The sequence below is a fragment of the Morus notabilis genome, unplaced genomic scaffold, assembly GCF_000414095.1.
Source record: "Morus notabilis unplaced genomic scaffold, ASM41409v2 Scaffold555, whole genome shotgun sequence".
NCBI classification, from domain to species: Eukaryota; Viridiplantae; Streptophyta; class Magnoliopsida; order Rosales; family Moraceae; genus Morus; species Morus notabilis.
The window spans coordinates 145,876-172,126 of record NW_010360709.1 but is presented as its reverse complement, the minus strand read 5'-3'; the positions used below and the strand labels follow the sequence as shown (position 1 = coordinate 172,126).

Sequence of the window (26,251 nt, the reverse complement as noted above, 5' to 3'; positions counted from 1 at the left end):
AGAAGAATAGAAATAAGAAAAAGTAAAAATAAACAAAAAAGAAAAGATTAGAAATAAAAAAAAAATGTAAAAAATAAAAACAAAAGAGAGAAATGAGAGGTTGAGATGTGATAAAGGAGGACTAACATCTTTGCCTCTTTTATATAAGATTAGATTAAATTAATATGCTTGGCCGTGTTCTGCCTCTTTGAAGTATGAAGGAGCAGTCTACGTTGATGGGAAAGGACCCGACGTTATTTCTCTTGAAATCTCAATCTCCTCTTTAGAACGATGATTCTATAGAAATATGTTTGTGCATATATAACTATGATATATCATATATTTTCTAAGTTCCAAGCTTGTTTAAAAATTTTAAAAAAAGCATAAAAAACAATAAAGAGAAAGTGCCATAAACAGCCAAATTACCCATCGAGCCGCCCACCCAGCCGCCCACAATAAAGAGATACTTTTGAAAATTTTTGTACCTATATATGTGTGTATACGTAGAGAGATAGTGTAAAAGCAAGGGTGCGTAGTCATGGGAACTTATGGCAATGAGATTTTCCCTTTGCTTCTCCTACCATTGGCCTATTTGCTCTTCAGTCGCACCGAAGGTTATCTGAGCAGGGAAAGTTTTCCGCCTAATTTCATTTTTGGAACCTCGTCGAGTGCTTATCAGGTACATACATACATATATATATATATATATATATATATGTATATACATATATGCGTATGTATATATAATTGAACCTTTCTTTTTTTTTCTTTTTTTTGGTTTCTTCTTTGTTAATTTTTTTTATTGATTATCTGTTGCGTTTTGGTTTCTTTATTTTGTTTGAAGTATGAAGGAGCAGCCAATGGCAGAGGACCCCACATCTGGGATACATTCACGGCAACACAGCCTGGTTTCTCTCGAATCTCAATCTCTTCTTTAGAATTACGATTATAGAGAAATATGTATATAATATTATTCCCAGTTATTCTTTTTTTTTTTTTTGAATTAAGGTAGATATTCACATGATCTAAACTAAGTTGTTGCCTGAAAACCACCAATCTCGTACTTTTCTTTAACTTTGGAGATGTGTTTATGAAGCAATTATGTTTTTTCTGTACTCCTAATGCTCATGCCTAAGTTCATATTCGAGCAAGGTCTGGAATTTTCTGAATTCTTCAAAAAAAAATTGGATGTAGAAACGACAATTTTTTTTTTTTTTTTTTTTTTTTTTTTTTTTTCAAATTCATTCCCGACGAGAGTAAGGTACAGAATTAGGTAAAGATTTTAGTCTGGCATAATACTGTTGGACAAATGTAACATATTTCATAATTGAAAATTTTTAATTTCAACAAAAAAAAAAAACTGAAATGTTCATCTTTTATAAAGACATATAATATTAGATAAAGATTTTAGTCTGGCAGCCATACTGTTTGGCAAATGTAACATTTTTCATAATAACTTGTGACATTTTAGTATAACACGCTGGTACAGAAGCAAGTTTAATGTAATATGATTGTGGACTGGCCGATTTTATTAAGTATTAAACTTAAACAAAATGGTTTCTACAATAAAGTAAAAATGTTTACAAAAATGAACCAAAAAGTCTTATTTTTATCGTATGGCCGCCGGACTAGCGATGCTTCCTATATTTTTATTAATAGGACACAAATCTAGAGGTTCATGTTAAAATGGATTCATAATAGCTTTGAGAAAGTGATATAACCAAACTTTAAGATCTTGTTTTTTCACAATTTAATTCACAACTCAAATTTTATTATTATAATATTTTTTTTCATAAAAACTTAAATTTTAATTTTTTTTTTACAAACATAATTCAAATTTTTAACTCTGTGAAACAAATACCCTCAGAAGTATACCCCACCCCTTTCCCTACCCCCTTCCCCTACCATTATTAGGATAATTCAGAAACGTGTTGGCCCACAAGAACAATAACGCACTCTCTATCCTTTTTCCCCTCTTTTCTGTCTTTCTAAGTTTATCTTCGTCTATTTCTATCTTAGAAAAATAAGAAAAGCTTAGATGAAAGAGATGTTAACGACATCTATTTTAGCTTAATTATGTTAATTTTCCAAACAGATTCGTAGCAAAATTATAATTAAGGGAATATATATAGCTTTCTTTATAATTGCAAATCTATTCTTTGCATGAACACGTACGTGGAGATGTTAGATTAACAACCCTCAACCCTCTAGATTTATTAGAGGAAGATTTCCTTGTATCATAAATCTCCTTCTTTTGGTTTCAGAGAGAAAAACAAAAATAAAAACAAAAACAAAAAAAAAGGTTCATTTGGTAGATTGAATTTCGAAAATAATAGGAAATAAATCAATATGAAAAGTTTAAAAAAATATATAGACCAATTTTTAGTATAAAAATTAATATACCATAATTTGTTAAGTTATGATTCATAATCAGATAAGTTATGAATAATCTTGTCAAGTTATGATTCATAACCAGACAAATTATGAAAAAAAACCCGTGAATTATGGACAATAATTTATCAAGTTATAATTCATAACTAGACAAATTATAAACAAAAATAATAATTTAACATATTTATTAATTTATGTAAATTATTAACTTATTAATTTTAATTCATCTTAAATTTTGATTTATTTTTCTCTTTTTTTCTTAAATTTAAGTGATAATTTTGAAACGACCAATCTCTTAAAGACGAGTGAACTTTGGTTTTGTGACCAAGACTTATCATGAAACAACTGACCAAGTCATGCAATTATTGTACTCGACGCATCTTTCCGGAGATATTTTCGTGCGATTTGGCCGTCTCACCGAATTATTGGGCACCTGTCAAGGTCATGGAATTTTTATTCGATATGTGGGTAGAAAAAAATAGCGTTCCAACGACTTACTGTAGAATGCTCTTTTTATTTTTTATAATTATCACTAGTTTGTTAAACAAAATGCATAAAAGTAGCGTTTTAATGACCTAATATAGAATTCTCCATTTCTTTTTTATAATTATCACTAGCATGTTAAACAAAATGTATAAAAGTAATGTTCTAATGACAGAATTGTCTTTTTGTTTTTTATAATTATCACTAGCTTGTTAAACAAAATGCATAAAAGTAGCATTCTAATGACCTACTATAGAATTCTCCATTTGTTTTTTATAATTATCACTAGTTTGTTAAACAAAATTATAAAAGTAACGTTCTAATTACCTACTATAGAATTCTCCTTTTTTTTATATAATTATCACTAGCTTGTTAAACAAAATGTATGTTCCTCCACAGAAAAAATTTTGGACCACACTACTGGTGCTATTGGCGCAGGCTTTTATTATCATTATAAGGTATCCACTAGTTCGTTATTATTTTACTTTTAACTTGTGGATATATTATTTTCAAAATTTAAATAACAACAAATTAAAACTTTTTACTACAATTTTTTTTCATAAAAATTTAAATTTAACATTTTTATTATATTATTTTTTCTCACATAAATTTACTTTCAACTCAATTTCTCGACTCAAACTTGCAAAAAGAACACGTCCTTAGTTATTCAGTTCGGATAAATTGAATTATAATTTGGAGCTGGTTAGGTAATGTAATCGTTATTATTGATCTCTATGTGATGATTGAAAATGGCCGCATAGAACTCATGTTGGCAAATTTTTCAATACGCTAATTATATGGAATGAATACAACATAAATGCCCATAATCGCTATATTATATTAACAAATATATAATTTCGATTTTCTGCGCTAATAATATTTTGTGAAAAAATGTACAGGAAGACATAGATTTGTTGAAAGAAATTGGTTTTGACTCATTTAGGTTCTCCATCTCGTGGACAAGGATACTACCAAGTAAATTGATTTTTCACATTATTGGTTGAGAATTGCCATAATAAATGTTGTAAATCAATAACCTAATTAATTTTGATTTAATTATATAGGAGGGAAAATAAGTGGAGGAGTGAACAAGGAGGGAGTACAATTCTATAACAACCTCATAGATGAGCTGCTATCTAAGGGTAAATTTTCATTGATAAATCTACGATTTTCTTGTATTAGAATTTATATTGTGGTTCCTAATAAATTAAGTTTCCATTTTATTTGTATAATTAAGCAGGTTTAACACTTTTTGTGACTTTGTTCCATTGGGATTGTCCACAAGTCCTTGAAGATGAATACGGGGGATTCTTGAGCCCCAATATTGTGTAAGACATATGTGTAATTAAACATTTGATATCAAGAAATCAAGTAACTATAAAGTATGACTATCAATTTTGTTAATAATAATCATCAATTACGGATCTTAATTAATTCATAGGAATGACTATCGAGACTACGTGAACTTTTGCTTCAAAGAATTTGGTGACAGAGTGAAGAACTGGATTACTTTCAATGAACCAAATATTTTTGCTAGTTATGGATATGATCTTGGTCTACACGCACCGGGACGATGTTCGAAATATGCCGGAAATTGCATGGCGGGGAACTCTGCAATTGAACCTTACGTGGTACTTCACCACATTCTTCTTGCTCATGCAACGGCTGTTAAATTGTACAGGGAGAAATACCAGGTTAGTGAATGCTTACACCAATCTCACCATTTTGTGTTATGTTTATGTAAAATGCAGCATAGAATTTATCAGGATGCATATTTTTTGCTGCTCCTGAAAGTTTAAGTTTTTGGAGGGTAAAAATAACTTAACCTAGTATCAGAACATAAGCTCTTGAATCCAATTCTTGTAACTACATGTAGTGCCCTTAAGAATTAAACATGTTTAATTATGTTGATTGTGTATATTAGTGTGCTTAAAACTGATTTTTTCCAATTAATCTTGTAATTAAAGATTAAGTTTTCGAGTTATTTTATGGACTGTATTAAATATTTTTTTTGTAAAAGAAAGACTCCGGAGCAATATATTTTAATATTTATTTTGACAGTTTTATATTTTATTTTACTTTCATGGATTTTCCTTAATTAATTCAGTTTAATTAAGTTAAAATTTAAATTAAATTCTAATAATCACGGCCTTATCCTTGGGGTCGTGACACACATTACATGTATTTTGAGTCATTTCTAATAGTTTAAGTTTGCAGTTATTAGTAATTTGACCCGCAATATTCATGTCGTTTTCGAGTCATGTCATATCATGATCGGTATTAGCCCTAACCTACAATAGAATGCATCAAGTCAAAGCATTTTTTATTCTTCTCAGGTGCCTCAAAATGGGAAAATTGGGATAAATATAGAAAGTCAGTGGTATGTTCCAAAATTCGACACACCTAATAGCTACAAAGCTGCCTCTACAGCTCTTGATTTTATGCTTGGATGGTAAAGATTTTTTTACATATCAAAACACTACAATTGTTTCCAAGGAATACCATTTTAATTAAATAGAAGTTTCATTCTTTAATTTAGGACTTTGAATCCAATCATACATGGAGATTACCCAAGAACCATGAGATCCTTGGTAAAGAGTAGATTGCCGAAATTTACCGAAGACGAATCCAAACTCTTAAAGGGGTCTCTTGATTTTATTGGTTTGAGTTACTATACTGCATTTTATGCTGAAGAATCTACTACTAAGTCAAGTGGCACCAATTTGAGTTACACATCAGATAGCCATGTTGTCCTTACAGGTGACTGGAATTCATTACAACAAATTATTATGGTTTTGAACTACTTAAGATATTTGTAGTTAAAAGTATAAAAATTGAGACTAAACCTTGTAGCTAAAAGGTAAACTTTGTTGTGATGACAATTTCCACTATTGTGGTAGTCTAGTAGGCTTAAAGCCTTTGTTTGTTAGGAGAGGCAGAAAAAAAAAAAAGAAGAAGGAATTAAGGACAGAGAGGTAGATAAGGTTAGAGAAATATATAGGGCTTATTCGGCAAAGATTTTGCTTTAGTCAATTAAAAAAGAGAAGTAAAAATTGTGATTTTTTGGTAAGTGCTTCGAATAAAAGAGTTTAATAGGCTAAAAAAAATATCAAAATTTTCTAATAAGCAATAAAAGTGTGGGAATGAAATTTACAGTGTCCTAATAAGTCTCTAGTACAAGTTTCAAAGTCTATTCAAAAATATTTTTTTTTAAAAAAGGCCACATTTTAGGACTTTGACAGGAAACTAAGATAGATAAATTTTGGCTTTAAAAATAGAGAGATAGAGAAAAAAAAAAATTTGTCATTGCTTATCAATTTGAACATGTAAATTCAGGGTAATTTGAAATTATAATTCTAATTATATAAAATGGGCCCTATTTCACATTTATGTAGATGTAAAAAAAAAAAAGGAAATTAACTGGATTTGACACTTATACCCTTGATTGAAGTACAAAACTAAGAGAAAGAGGCACTTGTTCTTCTGTATATCTAATAGATAAAGGGTAAAGAATTTGATACTATCTCGGAGATATAGAGAGGTAGGAATTTACACTGCACGCCTTCGCATACTTCAGAAGTCCATTGATGCGTAATTCTTTCAAATCGGGATTTCCTTTAATAATAAGGGGCAATAAAGTAATTTACTACTATTTTCAATTAAGTATTTTTTAATCCTTTCATTTTCAAAAAAAAAAAAGGATAAATAAATCAATAAAATTCATTCAAATTGTAATAGATCAAGATTAATTAGACTTCTTTAGAATATTTTGAATTCCCCCAACAAAGAAGCTCTAAGTATAGAATTTTTTTTTTTTTTCATTTGTTACCCTTTTAATTAAAGTACTCACCTCCATATATTTTGCTACAGCTGAGAAAGATGGCGTTCCTATTGGACAACTGGTATAGACGCTCTCTCCTCATCATTAGGAAATCTTAACACAATACCCTTTTAATGTTTCATGTTTTGAGGATAATAAAATTATTATACTTATATATGCATGATCATTTGTGTAGACTCCGATTAAATGGCTCAATGTCTATCCAAAGGGACTTAAAGATTTGGTCCTATACATAAAAAGAAAATACAACGATCCCCCCATTTACATAACTGAGAATGGTAAAGCATAATCATTTCTTGCATTTGTTTTGCTTCTCGATTTAATCACGTTTCTTTTTACATAATGAATGGTATTTTTCAAAAGTAAAAAATAAAAAATAAAAGGGGAAAACAAAAGTTCACTTTAAACTCTCGTGTTAATATAAACAACATGGCTTTAATTTGCAGGAGTTGGCATATATTCTGGCGCAACACTTGAAGATGCCTTGAATGATAGCTCAAGGATAAGCTACCACCGTGATCATCTATCATATCTCTTAAAGGCTATCAAGTAAACCCACAAATTTATATTTCAAACTGATCTTTTTTTTCCTTTTTCTTTCCTAGACTAGAAACATATTCTTATATATTATTTTCCATATGCATAGATCTATCTAGCATTCATACAAAACTAATATATATATATATATATATTATACTGAATCTCTAGCGAATGCGCCTTGCTTTCCTTTTCACAAATGGAATCAAATATTGTTTTTCTTCTTATATATATTATCAAGAAAAGGGAATGAAAAAAGCACAATAAAGTAAAATGAGGATTCTTTCAGAGAGTACGGAAAAATCCTATTCATGTCGATCTGAACTACTAAATTCTTTTAAACTTTGTGTTATATATTTTATATAATTTTTATGTAGTCTAACATCCAAAATAGGCACTACCGAAAATTAGGATCTCAGCATATAGTTGTTGGATCTTCAAATGAGGAAAATGAAGATATACTAACAAGCTGAGTTCTTCTCAGGGCTGGAGCAAACGTGAAAGGATACTATGCTTGGTCATTGCTGGATAACTTTGAATGGGAATCTGGTTATGCTATCCGATTTGGCATGACTTATGTTGATTTCAAAAACAAGTTGCAAAGACACATGAAAAATTCCGCCTTCTGGTTCAAGAAGTTCCTTAAAAAGGATGCTACAGTCTTCATTGAATAGTATATCCTTTATTGCATTAAGGAGTTCTTTTTTCTTAATGTGAAGTGAGGGAGTTTGAACTCAAGATCTTAATATTAGATGTCGGTGAATAAATATGATTTGATTGATTAACTTAGAGTTGTGCATGGTTCGGTCGTAACTGTCATTCTGAATCAGTTTGGCGGTTTTTAACCTGTCGGTTTAGTTCCACATCAACACATTCTATAAACGGTTTGAAACCAGACTAGACCGCTTCACTAACGGTCCAGTCTAATTTGATATATATATATATATTAGTTTTGAACTGTCCCTATATTAGTTATGGACTTTTGCTTTGAATTCTATCTTCTTGTTATTTATTACCTTTTAGATTACTGTAATATTATTAGTTAATAGTTATGGACTTTAGCTTTGGATTACATGTTATTGTTGCTCATTACTGTTATAATTCTGATTCTAGAGTATCATAGGTAACATGAAATTATATGGTCTGGTTTGGTCTCATGTATCAAACAGTCTGGTCGGGTCTGAATCTTTTTTAAACCGTGAAAAACGGTATGGTCTGAGAACTTAATGGTTTAGGACTGGTCAAACCATGAACAACCCTAGATTAACCTCCTATATATGAATATATTAGTCTGCCAACCCTTCTATGCTTGTTGCCCTAAGAGCATTTTCAAGTGTGCTAGCTATTTTATATTTTTAGTTATATGGCTAATGTATTTAACTTTTTTTTTTTTTTTTGGCTTGTGATTTCCACCCCAACTATTAGCTAAACAACTCTTTATTTTGGAGAATACATTTTACACTAGTCAAATATAGCTAACAAGCGCAGGCTAGCCATTTCACGTTATCTATTATTTAAATATGTTTACCTAAAGTAAAGAATGTGCTTAGAGTGATTCGACAAGAAGTTACCGGTTAAAATAATTTTTTAGTTATTTTAACTAAAATTTAAGGAGATGATGTAACAAAATAAGAGATGAGCACCATATTTACTCACGTATATGAGAATGTGTTAAATTAGCCTTTTACTTAAGGACAATGATGAATTAAATTGAAATTACTTGTATGACTACTTGTATATACTATTTGGCACCTCTGCACCAATCCCCCATTCTGCAATGGAGAATTACTTCGCTCCCGCAATGCCGGTCACCAAAGATCTCCCCATTCTGCCCCCATTTTTGTTGTGTGTGTATTTTTAAATTAAAATAAATAAACAAACTAGTTGCGGCATAATCGACTAGTGCCAGTAGCACAGTCGGCTACCGCCAGTAGCACAATCGAGTACCGCCAATAGCATAATCGGCTTCCTCCATTTAATGAAATTTAGATATCACATTGGAGTGCGCATAAGTACTATGCTAGTTACTGTAGTTACTTTGGTATGATAATGTCAAAGGCATTTCTGTATTATATACGTTTTTTGTACGGATTTTCTGCTATAAATATATTTCATGATGAACTCCATTCAAAGCTCTTGGGTGTCGTATTTGTGTAAAAGCGCAGAAGCCAAAATCAGTCGTGGCCAGACAAGAAACTACAGAATGGGCTGACTTTACAGACCCACCATTCTCATACATATGATTTTCGTACATGATCAAAAAAAAAAATGTTGACTTACTTAAGAGTATACTCTTAGTCTGAATTTTTAATTATTACTCTTAATTAATACTTTTTTTATTAATATAGTCTTTGTCCTACTTATGATGGGCTGCTAGCCAAGTTGAACGCTACCAATCCATGATGTTAAAGGAGGTTTGATGAGTTTCGTCAAGTTCTGAGAGCAAATAACCTTATACCACCTCCGCCCCAACCTGGGCATGTATCTGATACAGATCCACACCAAGATTAAGAGCAACGTGATGATGCGGGTTAGATTTTTTTTTATTGTGTTCATTTCTTTTACTTTAATTAGCTTGAGACTTTGCATTATAAGGTATGACATTATGGAGTACAAATGACATTGTAATGTGAGACTTACAGTCTGTTTGGTATGAATAAAAACGGGAATGAAGGAAAATATTTAAGGAATTTTAAGATGGAAATTGATAATTTGGGATGTTTGGTAGGAAGGAAGTTTGGATGGAAAGGAAATTTAGGTGGAAAAACTAAGGAGTGTCTCACTTTATTTCTTCTTTCCATAAGTGGGCGGAAAATGGAATGGAAAATGCAGACAGCTAATTAAAGTGAGCAAGATTAGCAAAAAAAATTAAAGTGAGCAAAATTACTAAACTACCCTTTTCTCTATCAACATTCCAAGCAAAAAAATTAAGAGGCAATTTTGAAAAATTATGCAAGCGCTTGGTTTGTATTTGTTAATGTATAGCAGTCGTATGAAAATCCTATTTGTATTTGAAACTTTATATCTAATGCATGATAGGTTGAATGTTAATGACAAATGGTGATGCTAAATTATTTTTATTGCTTTTTTTGGAACTAAAAAAGATATGGTTAATACTACTTCGATAAAATGCTAATTGTTCCCAAAATAATTCTTCTATTCTTTTGGTTTAACTTCCCATATCAAACAAGAGAAGGTAAATTCATTTCTTTTCTTCCCGATCATACCAAACAACTAGAGGAAAAATCATAATCTTTTCTTTCCTTTTAATTTTCTATCCTTTAATTTTCCTTTCCCTCTCATTTTCTTTCCTTCTTACCAAATAAAGTGTTAGTCTTTTGAATGTTGTTCTTGATATTAGGAAGTATTTACTTTAAAAGTTTATGTTTTTATATCATTTTTTAGTGCAATTTATTATTATTTATGCAAATAAACGTATTACAAGTTATAATGTGTAGTTTTATGGCCTACACATTCAAAAAATTTACCTAGATAATTTATATCTTTACTTATACTTTAAAATGTTTACCCACACAATTTTTATCACTTACACACTTAAAACAATTATCCACACATATATACAAATAATTTTAAAACAAAATAAAAATTGATAATATTTTTACCAACACAAAAGTACCTTTATCTACGCATTGTTCAATACGCCACATCAGTGACACGTATAACACGTGAGGGCCACGTCAACAATGTATGAGCATGTGGCGTGACATGTATTCAATGTCAGTGACACGTGTTTGGCCAGGTCAACTACCAAGTAATCAAAGATTCAATATGGTTGTGTCACGTAGATTGCCATATAAACATCCTAATTATCAATAAGCGTTTGCCACCTAGATTGCCACGCTATTGTCTAGATCATTAGCCAAGTCAGATAATTCTACATATTTTGTGACTTATTACTTACACATTTTTGTGGGTATTTAATAATACTCGTTTGCCTGCACATAAAAATAAAATGTGTAGACAAAGACTTTTCTCTATACAGTTTTGCCTACATATTGTGATACTTTTTAAATGTGGGTAAATAGTTTTACTTACACATATAGAATTTTTACCTACACATATATGGGTGGGTAAAGTCTTAAATTTCAATTAACTAACTTTTTTTTAAAAAGTCATATAGACAAAGACTTTTTTTTTTTAAAGTATCATATTAACTAACTTTTGCAATTTGTACTTTTTAGAGAAAAATGGAAGAATACCCTAAACTTCTAGCAACTTCTTCAATTAAAGATGACGCATATTGACTAAGATTCTTGGCCCAGAACGTCCAGGGTGTGTTAGAGGTCTTGAATTTGGAGTCGCTCCTTCTAAGGTAATTGCTCAAACACAAAGTTATACATAGAAATAAGAACTTCAAAGTGAAATTAAAAAGTTAACGGAATGACAAAAGTACATAGAAGATATCATCTTACAACTAAAGCCAAGTGTAAGTTATTATTAGTTATTTGTTTAAATATTTAAGGCTTTTTTTTTGTACGAATACCACCTCAACTTTTCAAATTTAACAATTTGATATTCATTCCTTTTTTCTTGACAATTGACCTATTCAGCTTTTAAATCTTTGCAATTAAGCCCCAATAGGAAACGATGCCTGTTTTTTTTTTACGATTCTAATCATGTGACGTACACGTGAGCATTTATAGAGGGTAATAAAATTTGTTTCTCATCTTATCTATTCAGTTCAGAGTCATCTGATGTATCCACATAAAATCAACTGTGATAAAAGACTATTAATTTCTAATGATTATTACCCTCAACGGATGCTCATATGCGCTTCATGTAATTAGAATCATTAAAAAAGCAAATGTTAATTTTGATTGGACTTTAATTGCAAAAACTTTTAAGTTGAAGGGGTTAATTTCTAAGAAAAAGAGAAAAAATACTAAATTATCAAATTCAAAAAGTTCAGGAGGTATCCATAAAAAAAAAAAAAAAAAAAAAAAAAAAAAAAAAAAAAAAAAACAATGTTTAATATTGCTGATCAAGTGATGTGATAATATTATTATTTTTTTAATAGTCACAGTGGGAGTGATAGTGGCAATCTACATTGTTCTACATCTATGGCACAGGTTATACTTTGTAAGTTTTCTCGTCATTAATATGTCATATCTAGAGTTAAAAGTCTCGAAATATTTCTGATACCATTGGCTGTTTTGATCTATAGTCCATGAAAAGTAATGTAAATATCAATGAGAATGGCTCCTGTGAACAAATGAATTGGACTGGAACAGGAGAAGTGGTCGCAAAACCAGAAATTGCCTCCACAAATCCTACCTCGCGTGTAAATCATGCCATTCTTGGGCCAGACTGCTATAAAGTTTAGGTTCGACAAGTTCTAGTACTTGGAATTAAATTTTATCGTTGTCCAAGTGAACATTTTACTCTAGATGATGCAATAGGCAGTACAATTGCTTGGCCGCACAAGTACATCAAATTTGCTTGAACATGTGACAGGTAAAAATCTATTATGTTACGACTGGGTGCCTATAAATCTGTAATTATTTATCTCATAGCTAATGTATTGATTTCGGGTTTTTTTTTTTTTTTTGTTATATATGAAGGTATTGATTCAGATTCTGAGTAGTGGTTTTAAGGTAATTTCTGATGGGAAAAGGAAAAAAAAAAAAAAAAAAAAAAGCACAATGAAATTTCAGAGCTTGCCTAGATTGAGTCTTTTTTCCTTTTCATCTTCCTTCTAATGTCTTTTCTAATTTTATTCAAGTAAAAGAAGTTATATTTGTTTTTCCGTGACTTTTTTGTTCTAAATAGTCAATAGTCCAAGTTTGGTAGTTTAAATTTGTGCACATCTCTTGGTCTGCTCTCTTTGTGGCACTTACGATAGTCTTTAATTTTTGTGTTTTTAAGACATGATTTGACAATGCTACATATATATACTCCAAAGAGCATCCTCATAATTGTGGCTTCCGGTTTCATTGCATCCCACGCCCACGGTGTCGATCGCCTTATCCACAGCTATTAATTCATTCTAAAAATTTAAATTATTAGAAGGTGGGTCAATAATAATTTTATACTTTAACACTTCCTCTCACATGTGACACATGATGATAATTTTAAATGGGAATAAAGAGTGCAATTACAGGGATTTGAACTCAGGACCTTTCACTCTGATACTATGTTAGTTTACCAATTCATCCCAAAAACTTAAGCTGTTAGGAGGTGGGCCAACAATAGTTTTATACTTTAACACTAACTACAAGATTGTTGTGCTTGACAAGCTTGATTACTCCTCAAACTTGTATATGTGGTTTATAATAGGGCTGGGAACCCGGGTAGCGACACGACTCGAAATCTGCATAAAATTAACGGGTTTGAGTTTATCATAAATAGGTTTGGGTCGAAATCAGGTCAAATTCGTGAAACACGATTAAATAACGTGTCGTTTTCAGGTTGACCTACCAACCCACAATTGACCCGCCGTAACCCATTTATTAAATGTGTCGTATTTGGGTAACACGAGTACACAATACAATTACAACCTGTTTGTTATGTATGTTTACAAATATATTTTTTTAAAGAAAAATAGGTTGAGAAATAGGTTCACATGATCTTATTATCACTCATTTTATAAACGGGTTAATAAACGGATTATTAGAAACATGTTGGCACGACACTATTATGACATATTTAATAAACGGGTTAGTCATATTGTGTTGTGTTAACCAACCAATATACAAGTCATGTTTGAGTTTTGTATTTCGACACGAATGATAAATGGGTCGTGTTCGTATCAAGTCTTACCGTGTCAACTGATAAGGTCAACACGACACGGCTACACGAACCGCCACCTCTAGTTTATAACATTATGTAAAGACTTTGATATAATATTTACACATTCTGTAACAATTTTTGTGATATTATGTTTACACATTCTTTTGCCAATGAAGTTATGATTTATCATATTTGACGTTATATGTTATCATACTGAATTTTAATAATAGAATGGATTTGGTTTGAATTTAGTTATTATGAAGCCTCGTCAAATGTCAATACATCTTTTGACAACAATTTATGTAGCATCGTTAAATATTTTGACGACATCTAAGAAAATGTCTTAGAAAGAATAAACGATGTCAATGTAAGTGTCGCAATTGTAATTTTTAACGACAAGTAGGAGATGTCGATTGAATGCATTTAAAATGACATCTAAATTCATGTCGTCAAAGCTCTAAACATTCTACAACATCCCTTATATACATCATCTTGAGCAATGTCATGAAAGGCTTTTTACGACATGTTTCAGGTGTCGTTAAATACACTTTTGTTGTAAATCTTGCGCATCAAAGAAGCCGTTCATAGCAACAATCGATGTGGTAGATGTTTTATGAATTTTATCAAAAAAAACGTAATTATGTTCTTAGATTATATTCTTAAATTTTAAGATCATTTTCATTTTAATTATGTACTTTAAAAACTTTCACCTTATCTCTTAGATTTTAGTCCCGTACTTTAAGATTGGTTGAATATTTTACAAAAATAGTAGAAAATAGGTCAATATGAAAAATTTAAGAAAGTATATAGGCTAACTTTTAGTTATAGAAATTAATATGTCATAACTTGTCAAGTTATAGTTCATAACCTGATAAGTTATGAACAAACTTGTCAAGTTATGGTTCATAGCTAGCAAGTTATGGACAAAAATCGTGATTTATGGACAATAACTTGTCAAGTTATGGTTCATAATCAGACAAGTTATGGATAAAAACAGTAATTTAGCCTATTCATTAACTTATGTAAATTATTAGCCTATTAATTTTAATTCATCTCAAATCTTGACATATTTTTCTCTTTCTCCTAATATTTTAATGCCCTTATTTGCTCCATCCAGCTGCTTCTTTCTTTCTTCATTTTTCTTTTACCTTCTGAAACGAATTATTTAGTTTCTAACAAGGAAACATGAAAGAAATTAATTTCATAACATTTTCTCGACAAAACTAAACGTAATTATGACAACTCTAATGTTGTCTGAGGATAAGGATATGTGGTCCAAGGATCCGAATAAATAGCAGCGCAGCAAAATTTATAAAAAATAAAAATAAAAACAGGTAAATGCCGTTTTTAGGCCACCTTTTTTAATAAATAGCGGAGATTTTTAAAAAATTTAGTCAAATAGCTAAACTTTTTTTTTTTTTAAGGAAAATGATTGTTTTCAACAGTAGTTAATTAAGTTAGTGATAAGCATGATTAATCAATCATAAACTAAAGTTCTTTTTTTTTTTTTTGCTAATAGAAAAAAAAAGATCTAGTGGTGCACTTCATGTCTCCTAACCCTTCAACTATAGCAACAATGTCGGGTACTACCAAGTACGTAAAAAGTGCATAAATTAGTCTATTATTGACCATCCACCCAGTTTTTACTTCCTTCATTTATAGTGTGGCTCACAGGGACCCACTTAATTTCCCTAAAGAGCTAGGCAACCTTCTGCGGGAATGAAAACTCGAACCCTAGATAGATGGACAGAGAAAACTTAACAAATGTGTTCTTATCATTACACTACGACTCTTAGTGGTAAACTAGAGTTAATTAAAAATCGATCATTTTCCAATTTTTATAAAATTTCAGACATTTACTAAAAAAACACCTCTCTAGGAAGGGCAATTTAACCGAAATCCTCAAAATTACTGTGAAGTAGCTAAGAATAGCTGCTGAGTTCAGTTCAGCTTAATCAATTACTAGCAATAATAATAAATCCTCATATATAGAACGTGTCCAAAAGATTTATTTGAGATATTTTTGGGAGAATATAATAAATAGCATATTTTTAAAATTAAATTAAGTAAATAGCACGTTTTAAAATTTTGTAATAAATAGTAGTTTACGTGATAAATGAATCATTTACTGCATTAAATAGTTCATTTACAATTAGTAAAAATATTTTTTTCCTATAAATCTTCTTTTTACAACTGGTGAAAAGATTTTTTTCCACGTAACTTAGAATTTTTTAAAATTTTTTATCACATAAATTATACTAGTCATAAATGAATCATTTATAGGCAAATGATTCAATCATTTACACGGTAAATGATTCATTTACTGCGTAAACTAGAAGTTACTTCAAAACCTTCTACATACTTAATTTAGTTTTAAAATCTACTATTTACTTCAATTTCCTCAGTGTTACATTATAAAAGAAGACAATAAAGACTATTTTTTAAACACTCAAGTATATATGAAAACTCAATATTATGTCAAATGATACCATAATATGTATATGGATGAGTTTTTAAGAGTAGTGTTTTTATCGGTGGTTACCACTAAATATAAAAATGTAATGACGTAACACGATAAAAATTCAATTGCATTAATTATCAATATAAATTTTTTTATCAACTATATAATTTATTATAACCCTAAAATTAATCTCATAATTAAAATAATAATACATATTTATAAATAAATATTAAAATAACTATTAAAATTTCACCCCATATATATAGCAGTACAATTGCATATTACAGCACCTTGCTCAGCTTAAAGGACAGGAAATTAATTCGCCAGTGATTGATAATTTCCCAAATACATGCATTATCCTTTCCTTTCCCCGCTTAATTATCCAGTTTGTTTAGTTGTAAAAACCACAACCAAGAGATTGGAAGGCAAAAATTGTCGACAATTATTAACATGTCTCTGGCCCTATCTGAGCGCCGAACTTACAGGTGAATAGGAAATATAATTTTGATGGGAAAGGCTCTTCAAAATTTTAATGATCAACAGTTAGATAAACAGTTGTGTACATGAATATACATACATCCTATATATATGCGTATACATATATTTATATATGCAAATATCATCTTTATTCGGTTATCATTTTGTATAAATAAATTTTAGGAACATGAATTAAAAAACTCCTGATAAACTATACTTCTTGTAACATTTTATTCATAAATTTTTAAAACGTAATATATGTTCTCTCTGAATAATATAATGCTAACAAAAAGCCCATTCCGTTGAAAAGATTGGCAAAATTAACCTTCAAATTGATACCATAGAAACTCTAGGCATGCGCCGGGCGAAGGGCTAACATTTAATTACGACCATATTTTCATGTTTTAACATTCACTCTTAATTCTCTTATTTATGTTCTTTTATCTATCTCAAATTATAATTCAAAATTTTTACTACAATATTTTCTCACAAAAATTTAAATTTAATTTTTTTGCTATAATATTTTCTCTCACGTACTAAACTCAAGTTTGAGAAAAGAACATACTCTAAAATGTTTCGAACCAAACTTTCAAATCATCACGTTTCGCATCTCTTTACCAGTAAATGGGACCTATATCTCCACTAGTATTTTCGAATTCTGAACTAAATGATTTTTTTTTTTTTTATAAACAAAGATACTGATGCCAAAACCATCAAGACATTACTAATTATTTGTTATTTCCATGGACGAAAATTTCGATGAAATTATTTGGCTGAAATTTTTAAAATTTCGGTGGAAATTTCAGACTTTTCAGAGTCATGAAATTTTTTTCCACTATAATATCGATAAATATTGAAAAAATAGATCAAAATGTCGATATCGGTTTGCATATAGAGTAATTGGGACAGAATATCAAGAAATATCAGAGAAATTCAGTGAAATTTTGGGGATTTAGGAAACGGAAATTTTAAAGATTTTTTTGTTTTTTTTTGTTTTAATTTGCTCTATAATATTTGTTTTTTTTTTCAATTATTTCTTATGTCATCTGGCAAGAAGAGAGGGAGGAATATCAAGAATATAAACATCTTATGAAAATAATCTTTCTATGAGTTTACAATCGATGAATTTATATTCCAATTATTGCAACTCTTCCAATGAGACTCATAACATTCATTATTCATATAATCATAATTTTAGAAACTATGATGGATATGAAATTTTTAATTACCCTCATCTGAACATACTATCATCATCTCAGGCAAATGATTGGGGGAATTCACATTTTCTAATTCCTAAAAATACAATGGGAAGGAGTCAACAAATCTTCATGTTGCACGTTATGTTCGACATCATTCAAATAACATGCCATAATACCAATATTGTTTGAATCAAGATGAGATCCCACTTACGATTTGAGCCTCATAGAACTTCTTTTTGGTATTAAGAAATGTAATATGTATGAGGTGTTTTATGTAAATTTTTTCATTTATGTATATTTTTAATGTTATGCAATCAAAACGTACTAAAAATATGTTCTAATATAAATTTCTGTCATTTTTATAAATTTTTTTGATATTTTCACCGATATTGATAATTTCTTTGATATATCCGTAAAACTAAAGTATTGATATTTCTACTGATAACGATATTTTCATACTCTTATTTCTAATGGCTTCATATTACGTTCCTCTCACAAACGCACATAATCTTTTTTGCTTCTTGGGGACTCCTATTCCTTTTAACTTCACTTCTTTTCACGCCTACACTTCTTTTCACAATGCGTCTATTCATTTTAAAAATTATATGTATAGGATCATGAATTTCCCTCGTCACTACCAAGTTATTTAACTCCAAATAATATTCAAAAGTAACCAAAAAAAAAAAAGTTGTACATTCTTCAAGGACAAACTTAGGCCCCCCCTAAAAGCAAAAAAAGTGCACAAGAGCCAAACAAAAAATGAGTTGAGTAAATGGCAGCCACTAAAAGAGAACTAGCTAAGGTAGGACACAAAAATAAATGCACATGGGAAGGGGACATTACTCACATGAAAAGAACATGGACTGGCCTTTGCTTTGCTTCCTCAGTTCTAAGCAATCTCTGTTAAGGTTCCTTGTTATACAGTCATCCACATCTGCTTATCCAATCATTTTATCAAAAACACTTTTGATCAGCTTAAATGCCATTATTGACATGGGGCCATAATGTTTTGGGGCAACACATTTTTAATTTGTTTTGGCAAAAACAAGAAGACCGCCTATTTAAACTTCCGAATTCGCCCTCGGGCATCGATTTAGTGTCCTACATTGGATCGGATAATAATGAAGAAGAGTATGACAACTAGGTCATTGTACAGGCAATGTTGTGTTTTTTGGTCTCTATAAAAATAATAAAGTGCAAAAAAAATAGAGAATTGATCCATTTTTCTTTATTCAATACGATAGATACATGACAGTTTTATGTCCGTCACATTATTGCTATGAGGCAAATAGGAAGCCCTCTTAATTATGCTGTATATAAAGTGAAAACTTGTGGATCGTGGCATGCCCATCAAACAAGCCACACATGGGCTTTTTTTTATTTAATTCATTATTTGAATAAATGCAGTATGTTCATTCAACTAACGGAAAATAATATAAGTGATAAAACCGATTGACAAGCAATATACTACAATAAACAAAATAGTTAAACTACTTCGTAAGAAAAAAAATCGAGATTCATAATGCTTATATAGGAAATGTCTTCAGTCCGACGGCCGTATCAGTCCGATAAATATAATATTTTTTGTTCGCATGTGTAACATCATCTGTGTGTCTGTGTAATACACATTATGCTTAAGTCTAACATGCAATAAAATGTAAACTACTGCCATGTTACATGTAACTTGTTAAGTATTACCATGTTACAAATTTATATGAAATATGTTACGTCTCTCGTACAGTATGATTTCCGAATTTAAGACAATAATAGTCTATATATATAATATTTATTTTCCACTCTTTCAAAACTTGTATTTATGTTTGGAGCAAAGATTGTGTTATGGTTCGTGACTCGCTACAGTGTTTTCTCCCACAAAAAATACACGTAAATCGAGAATGATTCTGAACCCATGAACCAAACATCACTAATTGTTTCTCAAGATTTGTGTTATGGTTCGAACAATTATTTATGCCATTTCTTTAAACACCTCAAGATTCTGCGGTCCTTAACTTCTCTTACTAGATATGATCAACTAAAAAGGGCAAAATTTTAAGAAAAGAGCATAAAACCAAAGAGGTGAATCAGGAAGGGTGGCTTCCTAATTTTCTCTTCACGTTTTTTCACCTTATCCTGATGGATTAGATGTTTTGCACCAGCTTGTCCTCAATTATTTGATTGAAATATAGTTTTCTGGAGTAATCTAATTGAATGCCACACATTGCTTTACACAAGTTCCTAGGGATTTTCAAAGCTTTCTGTAATCTAGGAGAGAAACGGACCAAAACATTGCAGAGAAATCACATGGGGATGGCCCGAAAGACTTGGTACAAAACTTATTCAGTTCTAAAATTGTATTTGGGGAATTTATCTGGTAATCACATAATAGTTTTTTATCTTTTAGCCGTCAGATTTATATTAAAATTTATATTAAAATGTATATGTTCTACGTATTTTTTCAATCTGTTGTGATTTTAATTAAATCCAATATTAAAAATTGAGATTACTGGTAATATGGACTGTATTTAAATTGTTCAATAAAGGGTTCTTTTATTTTGTTGTCTTTTTGTTTTCCTTTTTTTTCACTTTTGGTTACCATGTGAAGAGTGGGGACTTGTGAAGAGTGGGGACTTGAGAGAACCTTGGAAAAGCTTCATCAGTTGTTAGTGTCATTCTAAATAACAGTGTCGACATGTATAATTCATGGTTGAAAAAACTTATGGTTTTCTTGTCTTATACTCAAGGAATGTAATAATAAAACTATATAATGGTCCAAAAGTGAAAAGATGAACAAGTATGGTACTTTGATTAAAGATTCAAAAACGATATTATGATATCTTAGCCAACAAAAAACAATAATACAATCTTCGCAAGAGATTAAACCAAATTAATGACCAAATGCAATTGAAAATTTGGACAGGTATACACATAGCAACCACTCTAATTAACTATAAGTATCTTTTTCCTCAAAAAATTTTAGCTTTAGGGGATCTAATAATTTATACAATATATTAACAAGGTCAATACAATATAGCATCATGAATTTGCAATTCAAAGTGTACTAAACAACAAAAACAAAAGTAATGATTGTAATGTTTACTCATTGCCGGCTTCACTTGTCATATATATCATGCCATTAATTGGTATATTGGCTTTTTCCATTCGTTTGTATGGTCAAGAATAAAGTAGTTCGAAATCTATATTTTTAATAAATAATGAGAAAAAGAATATTAATTCGTTTTTCTTCTTTTATATGCTTCCTTTCTTCTTTCTTTTATTTAGCTTTCCTTTATTTTTTTGAGACTTTATCGATTAAATTATGGTTAATTTTTTACTGTTAAATTTAATTAAAATTATATCAGATTAAAAAAATATGCAGAAAGGAGATTTTTAATATAAATCTAACGGTTGAAAATGAAAATTAACAGTAATTCATTTTTTTATCTTATAAAAAAAACTCCCTACTTTTTCTTTATTTTGAGGGTGATAATTTGCCGTGATTCCGAGACATGAACTTGTATTAGATAGGTGTGCCTATAAGTTGTTTTTATCTCAACTTCAGTTTTTACACTTTTCTTCCCCAAATTCCATTGTTTGTTGTAGTAGGTGATCTTGTCTCCTATTTTCTCAAATTTTTTGTCACCTCAAAAAAAAAAAAAAATTACTTACCTTCTCCAAGAAGGCCCTTTTGATTCATTTTACGTCTTTTAGTATAAGTTATTAACTGTGTGCAAATTGCGAACAATGCAATTGAATTTAATATACAATTCGAAAAGAAAAAAAAAAAAAAAAAAAACAAATTCTTATATAATATTTGTTTTGAATAATTTTACGGAAAGAAAAAAAAATAGAGGTAAGAAGAAAAGGATCACGATTGTTCTACCTAAACTCCCACGATCGCAACCTCTCAACCGCCATTTTTGTTTATTTTTTTTCTTCGTTATATATCGAGTGTGAACAAATAATTCAAGTGACCCTCAATAAAAAAAAAAAAAAAAACGCAATTATTTACTAATAAATAATAAAGAATAATGAAGAGCTACGCAACTCAGTTGCAGACCAAAGGAAATAATCGTACATTCATCTACTATACATTCGAGCAAGACAACATTTACACCAAGTTCTCTACTCAATTATATATATATATATATATATATATATATACACACACAAAACTGCTACCAAAACAAATATATATATATATGTGGAAGAAATAATTCATAGATAGCATTTCGTGGTCTCATTAATATTGTCAATATGTTATATATGTTTCATATAATATACTGATAATTAGAGAAAACTAATACACCTTTCCCTAAACCCAAATTAGATCAATTCAATTTTTCAAGATAAACTAGTTTTGTCTAAATTTTATGATATTAAAACAATTAAAAGATATCACAAACTAAAGATTTTAAAAGCATGGACAATTTAAAGATATGTTTTTGTAATTTAATTAAATAATAATTCCACACAAAAAATAATTCAAACTAATGAGTATCGATATTGATTATCTTGAATAATGCAATTTTAACTCAAATAATTAATTATTTCCTTCAAGACTTTAGTATTTTCTTTTGGGATAAGCTTTTTGGTCTTTAGTTTGTTGGTCGCCATCTAGGGACATTTTCCATTTTTCATTTGTTTGTTAGCGTCACGAGCTAATTTTAATTGGTAATGGTACCTATCTCATCATATTATAGGCAAGAAAAATGACCAAGTTAATTAAAATGCACAAATTAAGTGCCACAGATGGCCAGCTATTAGGGGAAGTACACCTACTGCACTTAACAAAATGAAATAATTACCAAGTTGGTGGTAGCAATATCGCAATCATAATCACCCAATAATCACTTAAATTCAAAACCTAAACCCTATTTTAATCAAGTTGTTAAACAACAACAATATTTATAAAATTATTATAATTTCCAACTTTATATTGATGATACTATATAGTTGGATCATACTGAAAAAATCGAATATTATGGAACCCACGAGCCAACTCAAAAAATACCATCTATAGGTCAGACTTTGAATCGGTCAAAAAAAATCCTTGGGAAACATGGGAGGCAAAGAAATAAATTTATGGAAAAATTAAAAACCAAAAAAAAAAATCCCTACTCATATGCGTTATCTTTTTTTTTTCAGTTCTCTGTACATAATCATCAATTCTTTTTGTTGTGGGGAAAAAAAAAAGTCATTGAGGCATAAATATATATATAATAGTAATATATATGTATATATATATATATAATAGGAATAGAGTTTTAAGTGGATCATGTGCAAACAAATCTAGAGGAATGATTTCATTATGGTGAATTGGATGCAAAGCGTCACGATGATAATGACACGAATATGAATATCTAATAAGACACTAATTAACTATAAGTAATGTTTATATATATTAATAACACCTATAATATTATATGCAATAATCTTACGAATGTTGTAGTTAAGTTGTCTGCACATCAAGGAAGTTGCTGCTTGTATTGGTAGTGGGGTTATAAAATAATCACTCTCTCTCTCTCTCTCTCTCTCTCTCTCTCTCTCTCTCTCTCTCTCTCTCTCTTTTTTTTTTTTTTTTTTTTTTTTTTTTTTTTGTTGCTCATTTTATAAAATAATCACTTAAAATTGTTTATTCACATTTTGATAACGCCATGATCCCTGCATTTCAACTTCCACACGCAGCATGTACTTATCATTACGACCTCATTTTTTGTTTTCTATTAATTTCCAGGGTATTACGTAAGGTATGTAGCTTATTATTAATATAAAAATGTTTCCTGGGAATTAATTATATATAAATAGTGAGAAATTTAGGTGTATTGAGAATAACAAATCATGCATTTTAGAAAAATTTATTAAAAACCCAATACATTAGTTAAGGAAAATTATAAAGAAAAAATAAGGAATGCATCACGAAGTTGGGACTATTCCAACAAAATAAATATGAAACTCGACTTTTGAGTGGTTTCACTCGTATATGTATTTTTTTTCCCCTTCTATCTCTTTCATTTCAGTATTCAAAATTATCAGAATCCTGTTTCATGCGACATCTGATGTGAGTTTGAGGTAGGCCAAAAATAAATCAAATAATTAAAGAACAAACTAATGAAAAGAAAAATGAGAGGGATTTCAGAAACCTATAATTTTTTTTCTTTGAAGTGGCTGGAAAATGGTAATGCTTTCAAACTATGAATGTGAATATATATATATATGTGCACACAGTGGAACACACATCATATGCATACATACATCATATATATGTATGTGTGAGTATATATGTACAATTATATTGTATTGTATATATGTGGCGTATGCATACATACTTACATATATATATATACACACACACACACACACACACACACACACACACATATATATATATATATATATATATATTTAGTAAGGCTCAAATAAGATTTTCTTTTGGCTTAGATGAGGCTTAGATATTTATATATATAGGGACAAGTTTTCATTAATGGTTACATTTTCGTAATAGTTACTAATCAAATATAAAAATTTAATGACGTAGCTAATAAAAACTTAATCTCAATAATTGTTATAATTTTTTTTTGTCAACTATTCAATTTTTTACAACTGTCATATTAGTATCTTATGGTTAAAAAAATGATACTTATCTATGGATAAATATTAGAGTAAGCATTAAAACGTACATAACTTGTGTATACATACATATATATATATGAGTTTTCAATGGTTACGTTTCTATCGGGGGTTACCATCAAATATAGAAATCTAATGACGTGACGTGATAAGAATCCAATTACATTAATTATCATAACTTTTTTTAGTCAACTATATAATTTATTATAACCATCGGATTAATATCTTACAGCTAAAATAATGATACTCATTAATAAGTATCAGAATAACCATTAAAACTACACCCATATATATATATATATATATATTATATACAATAATGCTCAAATAAGATTTTCTAATAGCTTAGATGACGCTTAGAATTGGAGATCTGTTTGTTGTGTAATAAGAATAATTCTTCTTCATTATAACTTAAAAGAAATGAAGAGAAGGAGAAACCAAAATCAGAAAAAGCAAGAAGATCCTATCTAGGTTGGCACCTAACAGCAAATCCATCATACACTACCTAACTCAAATTTATTAACTAAAAAAGAATTGCAAAGTTTAAGAATTAAAAGAGAAAAATGTACAAAAGAAAATTACAATTTCTATCTTTTTAAATACATGACTTATTAAAAATACTCCTATTAAAAAACTTTACTCCTTAACTAATTTTAATTTAAAAAATAAAAATATATATTAGAGTAAAAATAAAATGAGACTATATTTTAAGGAGTATTTTTAAAAATTGCCCTAAAACAAAAGAATTCAAAAGTAACGCAAAGAGACAATCATTTCAAGAAAATATGTATACGAGAGCAAAGACATGTCTCGATTAATCAGAGGAGACAAAAAATGTGACATGGACATCTCCCAATGAAAAATCTTCAATCTGAAGAGCCTGAGCCGCAAGCTTATCAATATCAGCAAAAGAATTCTCGTTATTATGATAAATTCAAATGTTGAAGGAAAAAAATTGTAAGATATATCATTTTTCTAATATATGTGTTATTTTTCTTCACCTCACCTTGAATATATATATATATATATATAATTTATCCACAAAGCTTGAAAGCACATTATTTTTCTAATATATATGTGCACCCTTTTGTTTTGTTAAAAAATTGCCCATTTCCTAAAAATTTAAGAATCAATAATTTAGGTAATTTAACAATTAATCAATGATTTATCAATCAATAATTTATCAAAAATAAATCAACGAATTAAAGAATCAGTTTAAAAATAAACTATTTGCTAATTTAACAAAATTGTTGAATTTTACTAGAAATAAGGTTTAAAAAGCCCCGTCTATCATATTTTCTCCAACATGGAAATATTAGGAAAAAAAAAAAAGAAAAAAAAAAGCTTGAACATTACTTTTCTACCTTTCTATATTTTACGCGACCATAAGGAGTAAGGACATAGCAAAGTAACTTTTTTATTTGGTTAATGAAGCTACACGTGGGTTTGCATTAAAAAAATAATAATAATAACACAAGAAAAGTTCTACAAGAAAAAGGCTATACA

At 29.4% G+C, this 26,251-nt stretch overlaps 1 protein-coding gene across 4 annotated transcripts; it reads left to right on the top strand.

Moving 5' to 3' along the window:
* Positions 1-489: 489 nt before the first annotated feature.
* Positions 490-8,121, top strand: LOC112091393 (beta-glucosidase 12-like). Of its 4 annotated transcripts, XM_024164926.1 has the most exons (13): positions 490-658; positions 824-887; positions 3,253-3,311; positions 3,753-3,828; positions 3,918-3,995; positions 4,094-4,181; positions 4,295-4,547; positions 5,190-5,305; positions 5,393-5,613; positions 6,724-6,755; positions 6,870-6,972; positions 7,141-7,243; positions 7,716-8,121. In XM_024164926.1, exons 1-13 carry the CDS (start codon positions 518-520, stop codon positions 7,903-7,905), a joined length of 1,524 nt encoding a protein of 507 aa, XP_024020694.1. In that variant the 5' UTR covers positions 490-517; the 3' UTR covers positions 7,906-8,121. The 4 variants fall into 4 exon arrangements, 3 of the variants coding, with proteins under 3 accessions (XP_024020694.1, XP_024020695.1, XP_024020696.1); XR_002902118.1 differs by lacking the exon at positions 6,870-6,972 and having other exon boundaries at positions 7,716-7,790; XM_024164927.1 differs by lacking the exons at positions 3,253-3,311; positions 3,753-3,828.
* Positions 8,122-26,251: the final 18,130 nt, after the last annotated feature.

Excerpts from the sequence above, each read along its gene's own strand:
- LOC112091393 (XM_024164926.1), top strand. The coding sequence starts at position 518 with ATGGGAACTTATGGCAATGAGATTTTCCCTTTGCTTCTCCTACCATTG. Across the intron at positions 659-823 it reads CCTCGTCGAGTGCTTATCAG|TATGAAGGAGCAGCCAATGG; the intron begins GTACATACATAC and ends TTTTGTTTGAAG. Across the intron at positions 5,306-5,392 it reads CTTGATTTTATGCTTGGATG|GACTTTGAATCCAATCATAC; the intron begins GTAAAGATTTTT and ends TCTTTAATTTAG.